The sequence below is a fragment of the Panthera onca genome, chromosome A3 (genome assembly GCF_046562875.1).
Source record: "Panthera onca isolate mPanOnc1 chromosome A3, mPanOnc1 haplotype 2, whole genome shotgun sequence".
NCBI classification, from domain to species: domain Eukaryota; kingdom Metazoa; phylum Chordata; class Mammalia; order Carnivora; family Felidae; genus Panthera; species Panthera onca.
Genome location: NC_138341.1, coordinates 66,137,382 through 66,155,617, shown reverse-complemented (window position 1 = coordinate 66,155,617; position 18,236 = coordinate 66,137,382). Strand labels below are relative to the sequence as shown.

At 34.1% G+C, this 18,236-nt stretch overlaps 1 protein-coding gene across 4 annotated transcripts in view; it reads right to left on the bottom strand.

Moving 5' to 3' along the window:
* Positions 1-1,749: 1,749 nt before the first annotated feature.
* Positions 1,750-18,236, bottom strand: part of PPP4R3B (protein phosphatase 4 regulatory subunit 3B) — a 65,636-nt gene continuing 49,149 nt past the window's right edge. For 3 of the 4 annotated variants that reach the window (XM_060605623.3, XM_060605642.3, XM_060605647.3), the window contains 6 exons: positions 17,903-18,061; positions 14,538-14,707; positions 12,135-12,274; positions 11,550-11,734; positions 9,513-9,715; positions 1,750-3,402 (listed from right to left, as the gene is read on the bottom strand). In XM_060605623.3, coding sequence (XP_060461606.1) covers positions 3,307-3,402; positions 9,513-9,715; positions 11,550-11,734; positions 12,135-12,274; positions 14,538-14,707; positions 17,903-18,061 — 953 coding nt within the window. In that variant the 3' untranslated portion in view covers positions 1,750-3,306. The remainder of the gene's footprint in view (positions 3,403-9,512; positions 9,716-11,549; positions 11,735-12,134; positions 12,275-14,537; positions 14,708-17,902; positions 18,062-18,236) is intronic. The other variant, XM_060605634.3, reaches the window with a different exon arrangement.

The window sequence follows — 18,236 nt, the reverse complement described above, 5'->3', positions numbered from 1 at the left end:
GAACAATTCAGGTCCTGCCACCGGGAAAAGAATAAAGCACCTTGTGAGGAGCGGGCAGTATGGTGAGTCTACAAAGAATGAAGGGAGAGGGTTAGTGTGTGAAATTGGAGGTAGGTGGGGTACTGACTTGCGTGGCCTTGTAGGGAATGTGAGAATTTTCGATTTTGTAATGGCAGTGGGAAATCACTGAAAAGTTTTAAAGCAGGGAAATTACATCATCAAACTGTTCAGTTTAAAAAAAAAAGTGTGGCTGCTGTACGGAGACTACTCGGTGAGTTAAGAGTAGTTGTGGGTATACCAGGTATAAGGAAATCCAATCAAAAGACTAATTATCATGGGCAGTGTTAAGATAGATTTTGGCATTTACATGTGAGGCAAGAGCAAATGGGACTTGGAAAATGGATGTGGGGGATGTTAAAAATACTCAATTACTCTTTCTAGGAAGCCTACCATTAAAAAAGATAAAGAGAATAATTGATTGAGCCTCCAGGGGGGAATGTGGCCCTGGGTATAGGTCTTTTGTGTGAAGTGGCCCTTGGGTGGTCTTCTGTAGTTGTTCACAGATAACCAGAATAGTAGAAGACCTTTCTTTCAGAAACTTCCTGTATTGTGTCATCCAACAGGCACCCCCTTTTCTAGTTACTCCTGAGATTGAATTTATAATTCCAATTTATCTCTTTAAATCTACAGTTATAAACTTTTAAAAAGGGATACCAAAATTCGCTTAGCTCCAGTCTTCAACCTGCAGAGAAAAACCAGCATTACTTTACATTTGTTACATTTTCATCACTTAGATGGACAAGAGGAAAAACTAGTGATTAAAACACAGAAATGTTTCATGTAACTTTTTATTAAAAATAGTTTTTATACTGGATACATGTTTACAGATATAATTTTAAGAGAACCTCAGGCATACAAATGTGGGCTCTGGCTTGCTTCAAGGAGTGAAGATAAAGATATAAAAATCCTGATCTGCCTGAGTGAGGGTAGTCATTAAGACAGTAGCTAACATGTGGAAACTTAATATTCTTTCAAGGGATACTTTAAGCCCTCTTTTCATATCATTGTGGGTGAGCCTAGGTACCAAGAAGACTGTTATCCTGTAAGTCAACAAAACATTCACATTTCTGCTATAAGAATGGTTCCTATCTATGATGATGAGGATTTAAATGTTTGACTCGTGGCAATTCTTCAGAAAGGAAAATTAAACTCTCCATAAGGTATGGAGATAATATTTCCTACTGGAACTTTAAAATTACTTAATCAGTAAGAGTCAAGAGTAAATAGGGAAATGCTTTAGACCTGGGCTTCTTAGATGACAAGAGGAAATTTATTAAGAGCTAAGAGGAGTGAAAGGGGCTTCACAGAACTTTCTTGAAAGAAAATGTATTCAGATGGTAATTTTACTGATATTAGTTTAAATTATCCTGAGTCACTTGCCTCTTAAAGTGGAAGGTCTTTTTCATTATATGAACCTTTAATCAAAGAGATAAGACTAGCCCCATGCTGTGATGTTTTGGTGCTGGGACTTCATTTGCCCAAGGCACACCTTCTGTAAGTAGAATCAGTAATACTTAAAGTGCAGTCAACCTTTGTTAGAATTATTTCATTCAGATTGGTGTTTGACTTAGTGGTTTATAATAAATATCTATGGATAATTTATTGACTTTTAAAAGATACTATAAAATGGACATATCTCAAAATGGAGTTAACTTATATTTACAACAAACCAAACAAAAGCAACAATCATAGAATTACAGGGTCACATTTTAATTCCTGAATTTTACAGGTCAGCATTAATATCACCACATGTATACAAATGGTGTAAAACAAGTACAGTGGTATTTTTTAATACAAAATAAACATCTGTTTTATGGAAAAACTATACTTCATATCTACACAGACAGCCCATCTTTTCCAAACAATAGCCAAAATTAAAATTAACTACAAAATCTCCAAAACAGGGGAAACTGCTTCAGTTTAAGCTATTCCAGGAAAAATGGACCCATAACACATTACAAGGGTGATCTGAAGATTGTAGCTGGAATTACTATTTTTCACTTTTCTTCCCAATGCATTAAATTGTAGTTTGGGGGACGTTTTTCTCACTTCAGCATGATCTCAGATCATAGATGAGCAAAACTAACATTAAAATATTTACAGTTAACTTGCTGTTCTAAAAATAAAACTTCTTAACTGTTTGCCTCAACTTACTATTTTAAGTTCATTTACGTACATGGAATGTGCTTTTATTCTTTAAAAAAAAAAGCAGCTTTAATATTACACCCTTGTTTATGGAAAAACTTCATGTGCTGCATACTGACTTTGATACTGAAGTAACTTCTTGGATCAAAATGGCCTCTAGATATGCCACTTAATTCAGCACTATTCTTTGTATGGGAGTCTTTATAAATTACACTTTAAAACTAGCTTGCAGCTCTGGACAGAGACAACTTAACAAAACAGAAAGTGACTTCAAAGTATCCTCCACCAAAGAGTGACTGGGAGGGAGACAGTTGGAAACATTCTGTTCAACCCACTCCCAAGTTTCTAGAAAAAATCATTTCGAAATACTGTACTGATACTTGGCATCAGTTATCTCTAAAAGTGCTGATTTTAAAGTTCTACTGACAAAACTCTCCATTTTGAATCCAGCTTGTTTTCATCAAAATACATACTGAAAATTCATGGTGTAGAAAACTCAACATGTACTGTAACACAGAGTGTACTTCCCTCCAACTACCTATAAGGCTGAATTTGTTAAAACTTCAAAAAATGGTCCCAACAGCATAACTTCACTTTTATGATAGTTGAATTTGTTTTCCATAAAAAATTTTTTAAAAAGAGGCAACTGATTAAAAGAACAACATGGCCAGCACCATTATACAAGTAATGTTATTGGGTTTGTAACTAAAGTTCTGCAATTGTTTCTAGATCGGATACCCCCCCCCGGAGCAACCCTGCATTTAATATTTTATCAACCTTGTCCCTCCCCAAGCCATTCCCAAACCTGAGAGTTTCCTCACTGAGAGGCTATCTCCCAGGTTCAGGTCACTAACCTTTATTTGACAGCCTGAAAGGCAAACCCCTTAATTACTAGCAAGCAATCAAGTTCCTGGGAAGCCTTTTTTTTTGTTTTTCTTTTTACAGAACTAAACTCTCCTAGCTGATATACTGAGTATCTTTTGCTACTCCTTGTATATTTATAAGTTCAAGTGAGAAAGCTTTCTGATTCAGATTTTCAGTTCATTGAACAGATGCAGCATTTTAGTAAGACCACACGTTTCAGGGTCCCCAGTAAGTATTTTATGAGCCAAGACGAGGTCTTTTCCTGGGAGATGTTTCTTCTTCTTCATCTTCCTCTTCATCATCTGGATAATCCACTAAACCAACCAAACTGCCCTATTGAAGAATAAAAAGACTTTTTTTAAAATACATAACTTAAGGGAAAAAAAGCTGATTAGTGCAGTTGCTTTTAAAGACATCACAACTTTTCTAATCATATATATCTCAAACATAAATTTGATACAGTAACTGCTTGAAAATTATGAACACTTGGTACTAGTTGGTGGCACTCTTAAGTTATTACCCTCAACTTTTTTATTCAGCCCTTGGATTTTTAATGACACCTCACAATTCAATTCAGCAACATTTCACTGTGGAAAAGTATTATCTCCAAAAAGTAGGACTCACAAATCATCAAGATACTGGAAGGAGTGAGCTGGAAGGACCTTGGAGATGAAGTAGTTCATTTCTATGTTTAAACTATAAAATAGTGACAAGTAGCCTCCTTTTCGCTTCTGTTCTTCATGTATTTCATCACTATGTGCACACGACTGTTTTCATTCTGCTTTTGATGATAAAGAACACATGAAATGGGTCATACAACTAATAACTAAAAAATTTAGGGCTACCTTTCTCTAACCAAAAGAAAAGATGAGGTAATTCAGGTGTTTGGTCTTTTATGTGTAATGGATCCCTTTGAAAATCGTATTAAAGCTCTACACATTCTACCCAGAAAATTACATGTTCTCAGGTCTGTGTTCATTTTGAACCGACACCATGAAGTTAGTATGTATGTCCCACAGGTTAAAAGGCTGCTGTAAACAATGAATTTAGTTTAAACCCTTCAGACCTCAAATACAATAGAAATAACTCCTACTTCACAGCTACGTAGCTTCATGTCTAAAGAACCCAGACATCTGGCAGTAACACTTTGCCAAAATATAACTGAACCACTGTAATGTTAATCAACAAAGGTCTCTGAGCAGCTAGAAAGAGTTATCAGAAAGTCTGGGAATTAAATCAAACTTCTTTGTAACATATATTTACGTGAGCATCTTTCTGCTGTCTTCTCAGCTTAATAACACACAAGTCTTAAGTTTGATAAGCAAGAGGTAATATGGCTAAATTGTTAAGAATGTATTTGATTGTAGTCTGCCTGACTTCAAATTCCAAGGCCACCATTTTTTAGGTACATGACTGTGGGCAAGTGATTTAGTATCTCTATGCCTCATTTTCATTATCTGTAAAATTGGTATTAACAGTACTTACACTTCACTGAACTATTTTGAAAATTAAATTGAAAATAAAACATAAAAAGCACTGGGCACAGTGGTTAGTATGTAGTTAGTGTTCAGTAACTGCTATTAGCTGCTATTACTAATATCATTCTTATTTATTTGGTTTCAAGCCAAACAAGTTAGATGAGAGGAGACAGAAGACATTATTACCTTATAAAAAGACACCAGTCTGATATTCACAAAGATAACAAGTTATCGAGGAAAGTGTTAATTATGCTTAGGGATTACAGATTATATATCATAATGTACAAACATTTCAGTTCCCAATGGGTAACATTTAAAATAACTTTTTAAGAAATAGTCTATCTGAAACACTCACCTACATAATTTCAATTTTATCTCTATATCTATACCATAAACAAACTCCTATACAGTAAAAAAAAAAAATGTTTACTGAAAAGAATAAAAATATAAAATGTGAAATATTGGAAGTAAAAAGACCTGTAATCCACAGGTGCACCCTGTAAACAATTTGACAGATTCTGGACTTAAACTATTAATATAATTCATCATGTTAAAAAATTCTAAGGAGAGAGAATTCAAGAATTATCCTCTATGCAAAAAACAAAGGACAGATCTTCCATAAACATGATTAATAAAAGTTTTAAAAATCATCAGCAGGAGTGATAGCTTTTACATCTTCTAATTTTTATAGCTTTAATTTCTTTATCTCACCTAACTGGATTGGCTAATACCCAGGAACAATGGTTAAATTACAGCAATCATAGTGGTATCCTACCTTGTCCCCAACTCTGGTAGGAACACTGCTAATATTTTCTTAAGTATAAAGCTAGCTTTTGGTATCAGCCATACATACCATGTTAAGAAACTACCTACTTATTTGCATTTTACTGAGTAAATTTGATAAACTGTAAATGTACATTCTATACAGAAATACGTATAAGGGGGTGCCTGGGTGGCTTAGTCAGTTAAGTGTCTGACTTTGGCTCAAGTCATGATCTCCTGGTTCATGGTTTCGAGCCCTGCTTCGGGCTCTGTGCTGACAGCTCAGAGCCTGGAGCCTGCCTCAGATTCTATGTCTCCCTCTCTCTCTTTGCCCCTCTCCTACTTGCGCTTTCTCTCAAAACTAAATAAACTAAAAAAAAAAAATACACATGTATATGAAATATTTTGTGTAGAAAGTCACATACAATTGTTTTAACTGCAAAAGGCTGGAAACAAGTTTAAAATGCACCAATGGGGGGCGGGGGGGGGGGGGCGCGCCTGGGTGGCTCAGTCCGTTAAGCCTCCGACTTCGGCTCAGGTCAGGATCTTGTGGTTTGTGAGTTCAAGCCTCGTGTGGGGCTCTGTGCTGACCGCTGAGAGCCTGGAGCCTGCTTCGGATTCCCTCTTTCTCCCTCCCTCCCAAATTGATAAACATTAAAATTTTTTTAAATGCGTCAATAGGGTTAGTTATAAATTGAAGTGTATCATACACTGGAATTCTATGGAGGAAGTTCTTTTATATCCTGATATGGAAAGTTCACCCAGATAAGTCTGTTATGTGTTATGTGAAAAAAGCAAGAGCAGGGTTCTCTTTTGTTAATCTGGGGCAAAAGAAGTGTTTGTTTTGGCTGCCTACTAATAGTTTCCCATTCTGATTTCATTTTTTTTTTTTTGTTAACTATTTTTCTTCAAGGAAAACGTGCATGTTTTATAGCTCTACAGCTAAAAAAAAAAAACTTTGTAATTTCATTAGTAGCTAATGTCTTACCAGCCTTGAAAACTATCAAGTTTTCAAAGAATGCAATTTTTTTAAAAATGTTTTTTATTTCTGAGAGAGGGAGAGAGAGAGAACATGAGAGGCGAGGGGCAGACATAGGGAGACAAAGGATCCAAAGTAGGCTCTGTCCTGACTGCAGAAAGTCCAATGTGGGGCTCAAACTCATGGAACTATGAGATCATGACTTGAGTTGAAGGTGGACGTTTAACACACTGAGACTGAGCCACCCAGGCACCCCTCAAAGAATGCAATTTTAAAAAATATATTAGAACTTTAGAATGCCTTGCAAAGGAGAATTAGAAAAGTTCACATCTGATCTATTTAAGAACCAATCAATTTGATTACAGCAATAAACAGACAGTGAAAATGGTTAAAAAGGGCATTGCTGATAAAGAACCTGCCACCACTTAGAAATGTGGCTACACTTTGTTGAAAAAGGCTGAGAGCCAATTTAACTAGTTTCACTTCCGTAAACTCCTATCTCGCTTAATTTCAAACTTTTGTCATAGTCTAGAGTGACTGAACAATTTATTTTCCAAGAACAATAACTGTTTTCTCCTTGTCCCCCAAAAAGATGTAGACGGATACGGCAATCTGCTGTTAGTGTCGAAAGGGTAAAAAATGTGTTAGTGCTTGCATTTCATTTTGCTCGGTCATAAGTAAAAAATTATCTGGAAGGATAATAAATTAAGAACTCTAAGAAATAACCCAGCAAGTAGAACAAGAAGATTTAAAAAATGAGTAATAAGCGAGGAAAATTATGAAAATTGTAAGATAAACCTAGAAGGCCCAACATCCAAACAATAAGTTAATAGTGAAATAGCACAAAATGTCCTCAAATTGAAGGACATGACTGTTTGGCTGCTTCCAAGAAGAAAATAAAATAGCACACACAAAGGATCATAAATAAGAATGTCTTCAGATTACTTGATAGCAGTAACTTCAAATTTTTAAAAGAAAATTATTTCCAACCTGGTTCTATATTCAGTTAAACTGTCAGTCAAATATGAAGACAGAATCAACATATCTTCATACATGAAGGTCTCAAATTTTACCTCTCATGGCATTTTTTTTTTTTTTTAGAAAACAATTATTAGAGGATATGTTCCACCAAAACGGGAGGGAAAATCAAGAAAGAGTCCAGAGACATGAGATGCAGGAAACAATCCAAGAAAAAGAGAGGCAAAAGAAGTACTAGGATGATGGCTGAGGCAGCCATAAGACAAAAGCTGTGCAGCAAATCTAGACAGCAACCGATCTAAGCTGGAACTGGAAGGGAGGCTTCAAGACAGAGGTCTCCACAGGGGACACTATGTGGAAACTAACCTGAGAGGTAGTTAAAGAATTAGTGACAGGCACCTAACTACTGCAACAAATGAAAAAATGGTGGCCATTATTTACTCTAGAAAGAGAAAAGTTATCAAGAAAAATACAGTATAGGAAAAAAGACCAGGAAAAAATTCACAAAGAATATTTATATTGTCATCACAGCAATAAAATTATCAATTATTTAACCAAAAATTGTGAGAGAAGAAATAAGGGTGAGGGTGTGGTAAGCACTGTTCACATGCTAAATTCTTACCTACCATAACAAGAATAAATTAGGTCTAAACTTGGCAAAACAACACAGAAGTATTAACATATTACTTAGAAATAGAAGGTACAAGAGTTTTAAGCTATCTCTGTGGAAAGGAAAAAGAACTGATTTTTTCCCTCAACATTTTAATACTACTTTGACTTTTGACAGTAAGTGCATGTATTGCTTTGATTAATTAAAAAAAAAAAAAAAAAGGCTATATTGAGAGGGTGCAAACAGTGTTCTAAGCTCTTTACACTTATTAAAAAATTTAATATTTACAACATGCCTTTAGAGTAGCTGCTCTTTTATCCTTGTTTAAAATGAAAAAAAAAAACTAAGGTTGTGAGAGATTTAATAATTTACTCAAGGTCAAACAGCCTAGAAAGAGGCTAAGCCAAGATTTGAACCCAAACAATTGAACTCCACAGCAAATATTCTTACTATAGTATCACAAATATTACATTAAATTGTCCTATCAAGAAGGGAAAATTAATTTTAAAATTTCTAGTTAAAAAACATAAAATGTTTCAAAAGCAGTAGAATCTCACTGACAATGCTACTTCTGTGATCTTTAGTCAAGAGCCTACCTCAATGCAATACTGACTAGACTCCACATTTTTGTAAAACAATAAATTCAAATTGTATTTTGTGTTCAAAACTAGATGCATCACTTAAGATTAGGTTTTCTACTACTATAACATTTCCCTCCTATTGTCCTTCTACTCTTCTCCTAACAGTTGTCTTATATTTATGCCTTTTTATTTTATGCCACTCCTTTTAGGGGAAAAGGATGGTTGCGTATAATAACAATATAAATGAAAGAAGAGAGTTTTATATAAAATTTAAACTTGTTTATATAAAACAGTAACCAATGGGAAATACATATGCTATGCAAGTAACAAAAAGGCTAATATCCTTATAACTGAAGATTCATTCATATTAAGAAAAACATAAGCCAATTTTAAAAAGACAAGACTATGAAAAGACAACTTGCAGAAGAGCAAATTCAAAAGGCTAATAACGTTGCTACTAACACAAGACACACAATTGGGAAAGAGATCTATTCTGTCTATGCAACCTAATGGGCAAAGATTAAAAATAAATTTAACAACACTGGCAAAGCTGCAGTGAGCCAAGCACACTCATACAATGCTTATAGTAACATAAGCTGGTATAGACATTCTGGATGTATCTGATAATATGTATGAAAACATTCCTTTATGCATCTATCCAAGAAAATAGCTTAAAATGCAACAATACCAGCAGTCCCATCAATGAAATAGCAGAATCAACTTATGTGCTCCAAAATATTACTGGGTGTGTTGCTTACAAATATTATGATACAGATAAATAAAATGAAATTCTGTGGTCATCAACAGTATTTAAGTAACAAAGAAAAATTCTTTTAACAAATAAATAAAAGCAAGATACAAAACTGTTTAATTACATGTCTGATAAACCCATATACCTAAAGAAGAATCAAATATTAGCAGTCATGTTCTCTGATGACAGCGAGCAAAACTTTCTTCTTTGAAATTATTTTTATTATCCAAATTTTCTTCAGTAAACATGAAATAATTTTAAAGATGGAAAAAGCAAAGTTTGTGTATAGAATAGTTTCACATACCTTGGTGGCTGTTACTGATGTGGCCAAGTTTGTAGTTTTGGAAGAGGATCCATTAGAACTTGCTGGTGGTGTCTGAGCCACTACAGATTTACTGTTTGTACTGTTTGTTCCATTAGCAGCACTGGCAGAGTGGGAGAAAGTAAATTTGAAGCCACTAGATGATGTCCTTTTGGGAAGGTTTTCTTTGTCTTCACTTTCTTTTGCTAAAGCAAAAATTTAAATCTTTTTTAGTAAAGATTCCTAAGCAAAGCATCTGAAAAGCACAGTAACTTTAAAACTTATAAATCATTAATGTGGATGGAACTGGAGAGTGTATGCTAAGTGAAATAAGCCATACAGAGAAAGACAGATACCATATGTTTTCACTCTTATGTGGATCCTGAGAAACTTAACAGAAACCCATGGGGGAGGGGAAGGAAAAAAAAAAGAGGTTAGAGTGGGAGAGAGCCAAAGCATGAAAGACTTAAAAACTGAGAACAAACTGAGGGTTGATGGGGGGTGGGAGGGAGGGGAGGGTGAGTGATGGGTATTGAGGAGGGCACCTTTTGGGATGAGCAATGGGTGTTGTATGGAAACCAATTTGACAATAAATTTCATATATTGGGAAAAAAATATAAATTAAAAAATAAAACCTAAAAATCATTGCCTCTGCTTTATAAGAGTACAGCATGATGTGTACAGTGGTAAGTCTTTAATTAGCTGGAATCTTAGAAATCTCAGGATTAGAAAGGATCTTAAGAATTATATACCAGAATCTGCCATCCTACGCTAGAATTCTACACTGCTGTATCTAGGACACATCAAGTATTCATTACCTGCCTGACTTCCTTTTACTGTCTCTTTGCAGCTTCTACTCACTGCACTGATCCTATACTCCTATAGTCCTTGTGAAAACCTGATAATCCCTCCCACAAGTCAGTATTTTAAATGCTTAAAGACGATGATATGATCATATCTATCAGTCTCTTATTTCCTGAATATTCCAGGTTCCTTTATCTGTTTCTCTTATGACATAGGTATCTACTATCCTTTCATATCTGGTTGCTGTTTTTGTGTATGATTCTTGAGTGGATGTGGTGCTTCAAGCACGGCCTCACTGCCCCTTTTCACGGCACTCAGGGTAGTGCCTGTAATGAGTAAAGGTAGAAGAATTAGGTCACCAAAAATTACCACCTATTCCTTAGGACATTTTAATGGGCTATTTGCTCCCCCAGGCTGAAGTAAACAGAACTAAGAGCATTAACGAGTACATGATGAATGATGCTGGGAACAACGGTTTCAGGAAAAATGTAATAAATCAATAAAACACTATCTAAGGAGAATTGCCTTTAGAATACCTCACATTCAAAATCACAAACTTTATATGAAGTCCAGGAAATGCTTTGCTTTTCAAAATGTAAATTTGTATTAAACATTTATATGATATATGGAGGGCAGTACTCCAATAATGGTAATTTTTTAGGCCATAGAATTAAAGTGATTCATTCTTTTGAAAGCTAAGTAAGATCTCAGTTTTAAAAACAAGTTAAACTATTTGAAGGATGGGAAATTTTACTTTCATTTCTCTTCCCTTGATAGTATATCTTTATTAAATTTTTATAATGATTTTAAAACTTCAAAGAGCAAAGTTACTTCTCTGAGCTTAGTTTCCTCAGCTGTAAAAGGCAGAGTGCTCTGGAAAGTTTCTATGGATCTGTATGGTCTCTATTATTATTGAGGATTTCAGTACAGAAATAAATCCAAGATTATTCACAGAAGACAATGTATTAAGTAGAAAATATAATAATTTCAGAAAATATAATAATTTCTAAATAGTAAATGAAGGGCATCACAAAATGACAAGTTTCAAGAAAAACATTTTAAACATGAAAATAAGTCCCAGCTTTGGAAAAAGATGTGGAAATTTTAAAAGGTCACATTTCACTATAAAATTCATATCTTTCATACTTTATATACTATGGCCAAATCTTCACAGACAACTCAATAATTTCTGTATTTAAAAATGAGGCACTATTCAAAAACTTAAAATTTTAATACCTTTTTTGGTCTCCATAAATTTTTCATAAGTATCTGGAAAATCATCTTCTGGCTTAGATTTTTCTACTGGTGCCACAACTGCTTTTCCTTCCTCCTCTTCATCTTCATTAAACCACATTTCTTCATCCTCTTCCAAGGCTTTTGCATCTCTGCGAAATCTGTTACTACGCAATATAGATGGTACACTGTAAGAAACATACCACAAATACTAATGACTTAAAGTTTGTAACCAGATTAAATTTGAGAATAAATATGTATAACCAAGAGGAGCTAAAGTAATTTTAACTGAGTATAATTTATATCATAACCACCTCAATTGTGATACAAGATGTAACCAGAAAATATCCCAAAATATTTAAGGATATTGCAAACTAAACTAAAAATTTACCTTGAGTTATGATACAAAGCAGTCATTTTTCACATAAAAGATTCTGGTAAGGAGAATATCCTACCCTTCTAGAAGATTCTGTACTATCTAATGATGGAAAGAATGCTCCTGGGTAAATTTCTTATGTCAGATCCAAACAAAAGATGATTTTGGATATAATTATATAAACTATAGATGCAATATACTTAAAACAATACCTGTTCAGTTTCTGATTTTGTCTGTCTTTTTCTTGCTCATATTTAGTCTTCAATCCTTTGAATGTCTGAACATATTCAATTGATTCAAGTGCTTTATAAAAGTTTTCAACTATATGTGCAGTAAGAGACTTGATATCTTCCTGTATAAGGACAAAATTTACAATTCAAATATAATTCAATGACTGTTAGGAGAAAAACTTAAAGAAACTTTTTTACAGTTCCAAAGCTGACCAAAAAAGATTTTTCAAAATCGCATTCCAAAAATAAGTGTCCTAGTTTCTTTATACACGAGCCAGGCCTCCTCAGAAAACTTGGAATAAAAAAGAAGCCTTTTTGGGGGGCTACTAAACATCTGAAAGTAAACAGATTTAGTTTATATCTTATTTTTTCCATTTATGTAGCACTTCACAATTTAAAAAGCACTTTAACATATACTTTCACTTGATCCCCCTAACAATTCTATGAAATAGGGTTCATTACTCCCATTTTACAGAGAAGGAAAATTGAAGATCTCAGAGGTTAGATGGCCTGATCAAGAGCACACAGCCAGTTAGAAAATTATATTCTTTTTTTTTTTAAATTATATTTTCAACAAAATGTTAGGTGTTACTTAATGACTCCTTCTTTAACTGGTAAGAAGCCTTACCTAAATAATAAACACAGACTTCTTTGACTATATTACATGTACAGATATGATCAACTGTTAATTTGAATTCCACCTATTTCCAGTCTTCCAATGGTATAATTTTTGTGAAATAAACTGACAGCAATAACTTCTAAATTCTATATGAACCATTCTAAATAATCATTCCAAATACCTGAGTGTGAAGCAGGCTCATTAAAAAAAAAAAGTTTATTTATTTGTAATTTTGAGAAAGAGTGTGTGCCCAAGTGGGGAAAGGGCAGAAAGAGAGAGAAACAGAGACAGAATCTCAAGCAGGTGCCTGAATAATATTTTTATTATTAATAATAGAAGTTGTCATTCAGGAATTTAATATTAGTAAAAAATATACATGCCACTTTAAAAGACACACCATAATAGGGACACCTGGGTGACTCAGTCAGTTAAGTGCCCAACTCTTGATTCTCACGGTTCCTGAGATCAAGCCCCAAGTCGGGATCCATCCTGACAGCACAGAGCCTGTTTGGGAGTCTCTCTCTCCTCCCCTCCCCCACTCAGGTGCGCACACGTGGGCACTCTCTCTCTCGCTTTCCAATAAGCTTTAAAAAAAAAAAAAAGATATACCACAAACTGTTTCTTTTAAGGATTTTAAGTCTTTAAATTAGTTCTCCTGTAAATCTCAATTAAGAAATATTAGAAACCCAGGTAAAATGGTTCTGTACTATACCCTGAACAAAAAGATGAGTCAAGTTTTGGGATTCAATGTACATTTATCAACTACCCAAAATTATTTTCTGAAAAACAAATTCAATCATAGGAATAGGGATGGGGTTGTTACCCTACAACTCATTTCATCAGTATCTCACCAAAAATTTTAAGGAAAAAAATACAAAAGTCAATCTCTATTCATTAGAACAGTGCACTGTGAACTGGGGTTCAGATACTTGGTGAGCTAGTTAACTATGTTCCCTCTTTTCTAAGGCTAAAGAGTACTTCCATCCTCTTCATCCTTTTGAAAACCATACTCTTAGCAAGTGACTATTAGAAAAATAATCCAGTTAGCCAAATCATCTTTATCTGAGAATAGCATATCATGAGCAGAAATGTGACTTGTAACAGACACAACTAGAGAATGAATTTCTAGCTCTGATTTTCTTTTTTTCAAATTCTTTCTAACCACATGGCCATTTGCCCTGGTGGAATGATTTCATTGTGTGGGAGAGGGTAAATTCATTGTACTGGTTCTACTGTTACCCGTCTTATCCCTGTTGCTCACGTATTGTTCTCTCCAGATCTTTTTATGACAAATCTTATGTTGCCCCAAAGCGAGCTGTGACCTATCTTCAAGCTCTGACTGTGCTCCTAACCAAATGGATGCTCTTGAATCAATCACTCAAATCAGTCTGGATGACTCAAGTACCTCATCTATAAAATAAGGCAGTTGGAGTGGTCTGCCTACTTCCTGGTCTCTTCAACTTAAAATTCCATGATAAAAGCCTACCTTTTATACATCTTCCATCAAAGTTTACCAAAGTAATTATTTTCAACCTTTCTATATTTATCACTACCCCTACAACAGATCAGAGAGATCACATCATTGAATGGCATGCTTGACTGAAAAGTCTACATACATATGCCAAATATAATCCTAAAACATTTGGCCAATAAAAATAATACACAGTAAACATGGGTTAAAATACTATGCTCAATTTCACAAATTAGAATATTAACATTGCTAAACATATAATTATTTTGTTAAGAAGCCTTTACTATAAACTTACCACTCTTATAAATTCAAATAACTCAATGACAGCTGAATTCAACAGATTGTACCGAGTTCCGTTATCCAGGAGAGCATTTATAACTGGCTCAAAAAGATTTCCCTTCGTGATGTAACGATTATAAAATTCATCTTTAAGGCCAATTATCCGCCTCATAAAACGAAGAGCACCTAATTAAAAATAATACAGGGAACAAATTGATAATTTATTAATAATTATTGGGAAGTATAAAGAATGTATACTTCTAAAATAAAAAGTAAACAATGTGTACTAAAAATAATTGGGTTTTGAGGGAAAAAATAAGTTAGGGAGAGACCACTTAAAGTTGTATAAACTTCTCTGGTAGCTAGCAAAAAGTCCAATAATTGGTATTTAGGAGATAAATAAACTACTCAGGCAGGTAGCTCCATGATATAGAGATTAAAAAAACATATAGAAAGCACAGGCTGCCGATGCCGGCAGTACTGGGAGCAGTGCTGGTGGACATGAAGACAGTACAGTGACAGCAGCTCAGGACCAGCGCAGGGCTGTTCGTCATGAAGGTGGTTGGAGCAGCGGTGTAGTCTGTCAAGACGGCCTTGCCTCTCTGCAGGAGGGAGCTCTGAAGGTAGGTACTTCTTTGTGATTTTCTGAAAATAAAGCCAAAGGGGTTCCTGCTGCCAGCTTAAGAGGAGGGCTGAAGGTCTTTTACTTTTCTGATGAAAGCTACAGTTCCACTCCCACCATTTCAGTTCTCTTTGCCTTGGAAAAAGCATCTGTGAACTGATGCTACCTACACATTATAATGTCATTTCCTTGTTTACCAACTGCTTATGAGCTGTTTTGCCATAGCAGATCAGGCTGTACTTGTAAAAGAACAACAGAGTAACAAATAAGCAGTATCATCTGGCTTTTCACATTTTAGAATACTGAAAAGAAATGTTCAGTCTCTCATTTCAACCCACTGTTCACAGATGGAAGTCATTAAAAGAAGTTGTGTCTGTCAAAAGAGGTTCCTAATATTATCTGAGAATAAAACAGAAACAGGCCATGTAAGGTCTAAATGTAGGATGACTGTAACACTAAACAAGTGTGAAGAGAAGTGCTAGACTTCTAACAACACCTAGTCTTTGTAGCAGAACAAGAAATACTTACTTAAGATTAAAAAGACTGAAGCACCGGTAAAGATGTGAGCACGCTCATACACTGCTGGTGAATAGTAGGATATAGTTACAACTACACTGCTAATTATAATGGAAATCTTGAAGCAATGTAAACATGTAAATACTGGAGATCTGTTCAATTATGGCATATCCACATAAAGAAATGACTCTGCAGTCATCCCTAAGCACTGGCTACAGAAAGCCACATAAGAACACCTATCATGAGAACATCCATCTTCCGAAAATTAATATAAAAATTTAATGTAAATGTGATCAGGATGAACTAGATAAAATTATCTTTAAGTTACTGTGGAAGAACAAGTGTCCACGAACCAAGAAAATTATGAAAACGAAAAGTGAGGAGGGACTTAGCAGATAATTAACTTTACAACAAAGATGCCATAGTGGACTAAGAATAAACTTTCCCATTATTTCGTCTAGTAAAGTAACAGATTTAAAAATATTAGTCCAGAAGTAAGACACAAGATATATGTGGTAACTTACTGGATAACAAAAGAGAAACTTTCATTCAGTAAGAAAAATATAGTTTATTTAATAAGAGGATGGGCACAATTGGCTATCCATCTAGAAGAAAACAAAGCAAGGCCCTCCAAACCATATACAAAAACAAACCTCAAATGTATTACATATATAAGTAAAAAATGAAATAATAAAAATATCAGAAGTAAAATGAGGAGGATATTTTATTTGCATAATCTTAGGACATAGATGTTCCTAAGCAAGACAAAATCCTCAAAACTCATAAAAAGAAGACATATTTTTCATTAGGGAGAATTTTAAAATTGTTATGTCAAAAAATAAAATAAAGGTAAATGTGAAAGACAAATGAGACTGGGACATTTTCCCCCCCAAACATGATATATTACTGGTATCTCTAATATAAAATGAGCTCTAAGAAAAAGGTAATAGACAATCCACAACAGATAAAATTCAAAAACACTAAAACATGAAAGTATGTTGCCAAAGAAAACATAAATTAGAACACAAGTGGAATACCACATTTCCCATTATCTGCCTCCTAACATTTTAGGAGCCAGTAAAACTGAATGCTGCCAGAGTGTCAAGTGCTTCAATCTTTTGGGAAAGTTATCTGGAAGCTGTATGTTAAACTCAAATTTAAAAGGATACATTAAAACTATATAAACATTCTTTTCTGGCAATAGAATTATTGGGAATCTACACTATGGAAATAAACCAATACTTAAAAGATTCATATACTAGACTATTTACTACAAAGTTGTTTGGAGTGGCAAAATACCAAAACAATCCCATAATCTGTACACTGCAGAATGGCAGAATAAATTGTGGAAGAGCCACTCCATCAAATGTTATTCAGCTACATTTAGAAAAACAACTTAGTTGAGACTATATTCAATCACCTAGAGTAAGACTAAGGGACTGAGAAGTATGTTAATATGATCCTTTTTTGGATAAAAATAAAAAATACCTATAACTGTGTAAATATGTTTATATAAATTTTTACGGATACAGAAAAAAATTGTGCAGGCTGTTAATGGTGGCTACTTTTAAGGCCTTAAAAATAATGGTTGGGGGATTAATATTTTCTCTATATATTAAATGTTTACATTTTATCTATGATTTTTATGCTCAGAAAAAACACACAAAGCTCTTTTTATTTGGAGAGAGGAAGTTGTTAGTTTATCTCTATTTGCAGGTAAAATTGTGAAGAGGAAAGGAAAGTTAAAAGTTTGGCAACCATCAACTGAAGCAAATACTGGCATTTAAGTTTGATTATTACCGGTTCAATTGGTCTACTGAGGGGGACTACCCCTAAATTATTTTTACAAGTTCAATAAATAACCCGAGTTACACAAAAATATTTCAAGGCTATATCTCAAAAGTATAAAAAAAAGTCACCAATGAATGACAGTGTAATGAAGCAGACGTAAAAGACAGTAGGACTTGTTCTATTAGTGAAACGCTGTTGTTGTACATGCTATTGTATCACGACTTAAGCCAATTCAATCCAAATGTGAGTAATAGGTAGGTGGGAAGCACCATGACCTATTCCTCCTGTCCTTTAAATAAAAGATTAGTACTTCTCATAAAATCATCTCTTTAATAGCATATATACTGCTAAAAAAAAAAAAAAGTCCAATGGGTAACTTCAGGGTTCATCTCTATTAAAAATGTTGTTCCTTAAGATATTTTACAAGAACATTCATTTAAAGTGTTACTTACACAAGGCCAGGAAAGTGTGCTTTGAATTCATCAAGACCAAGACTCTTCTTAGCAAGTCCTTGTTCATAATATAGTTTTTTATGTGGTATGTGTGATGTTCCACGCAAAATGTGAGTAGTTCTAAAATTAAGGCAAGCAGCTGTGCTGTTTGATAATTATCTACAAAGAAAGTCATCATATGAAAATAAAATAAATATCGCAATTCATCTAAATAGAATAAAGCTTGTCCTAGATTTTAGAGCAACAGTAAAATTCTATTTACTCCTCATTTTTATATCATTTAAAGAAGCTACGGATTTTTACTTTTTCATTAGCAGACTCCCCAAAAGTATAA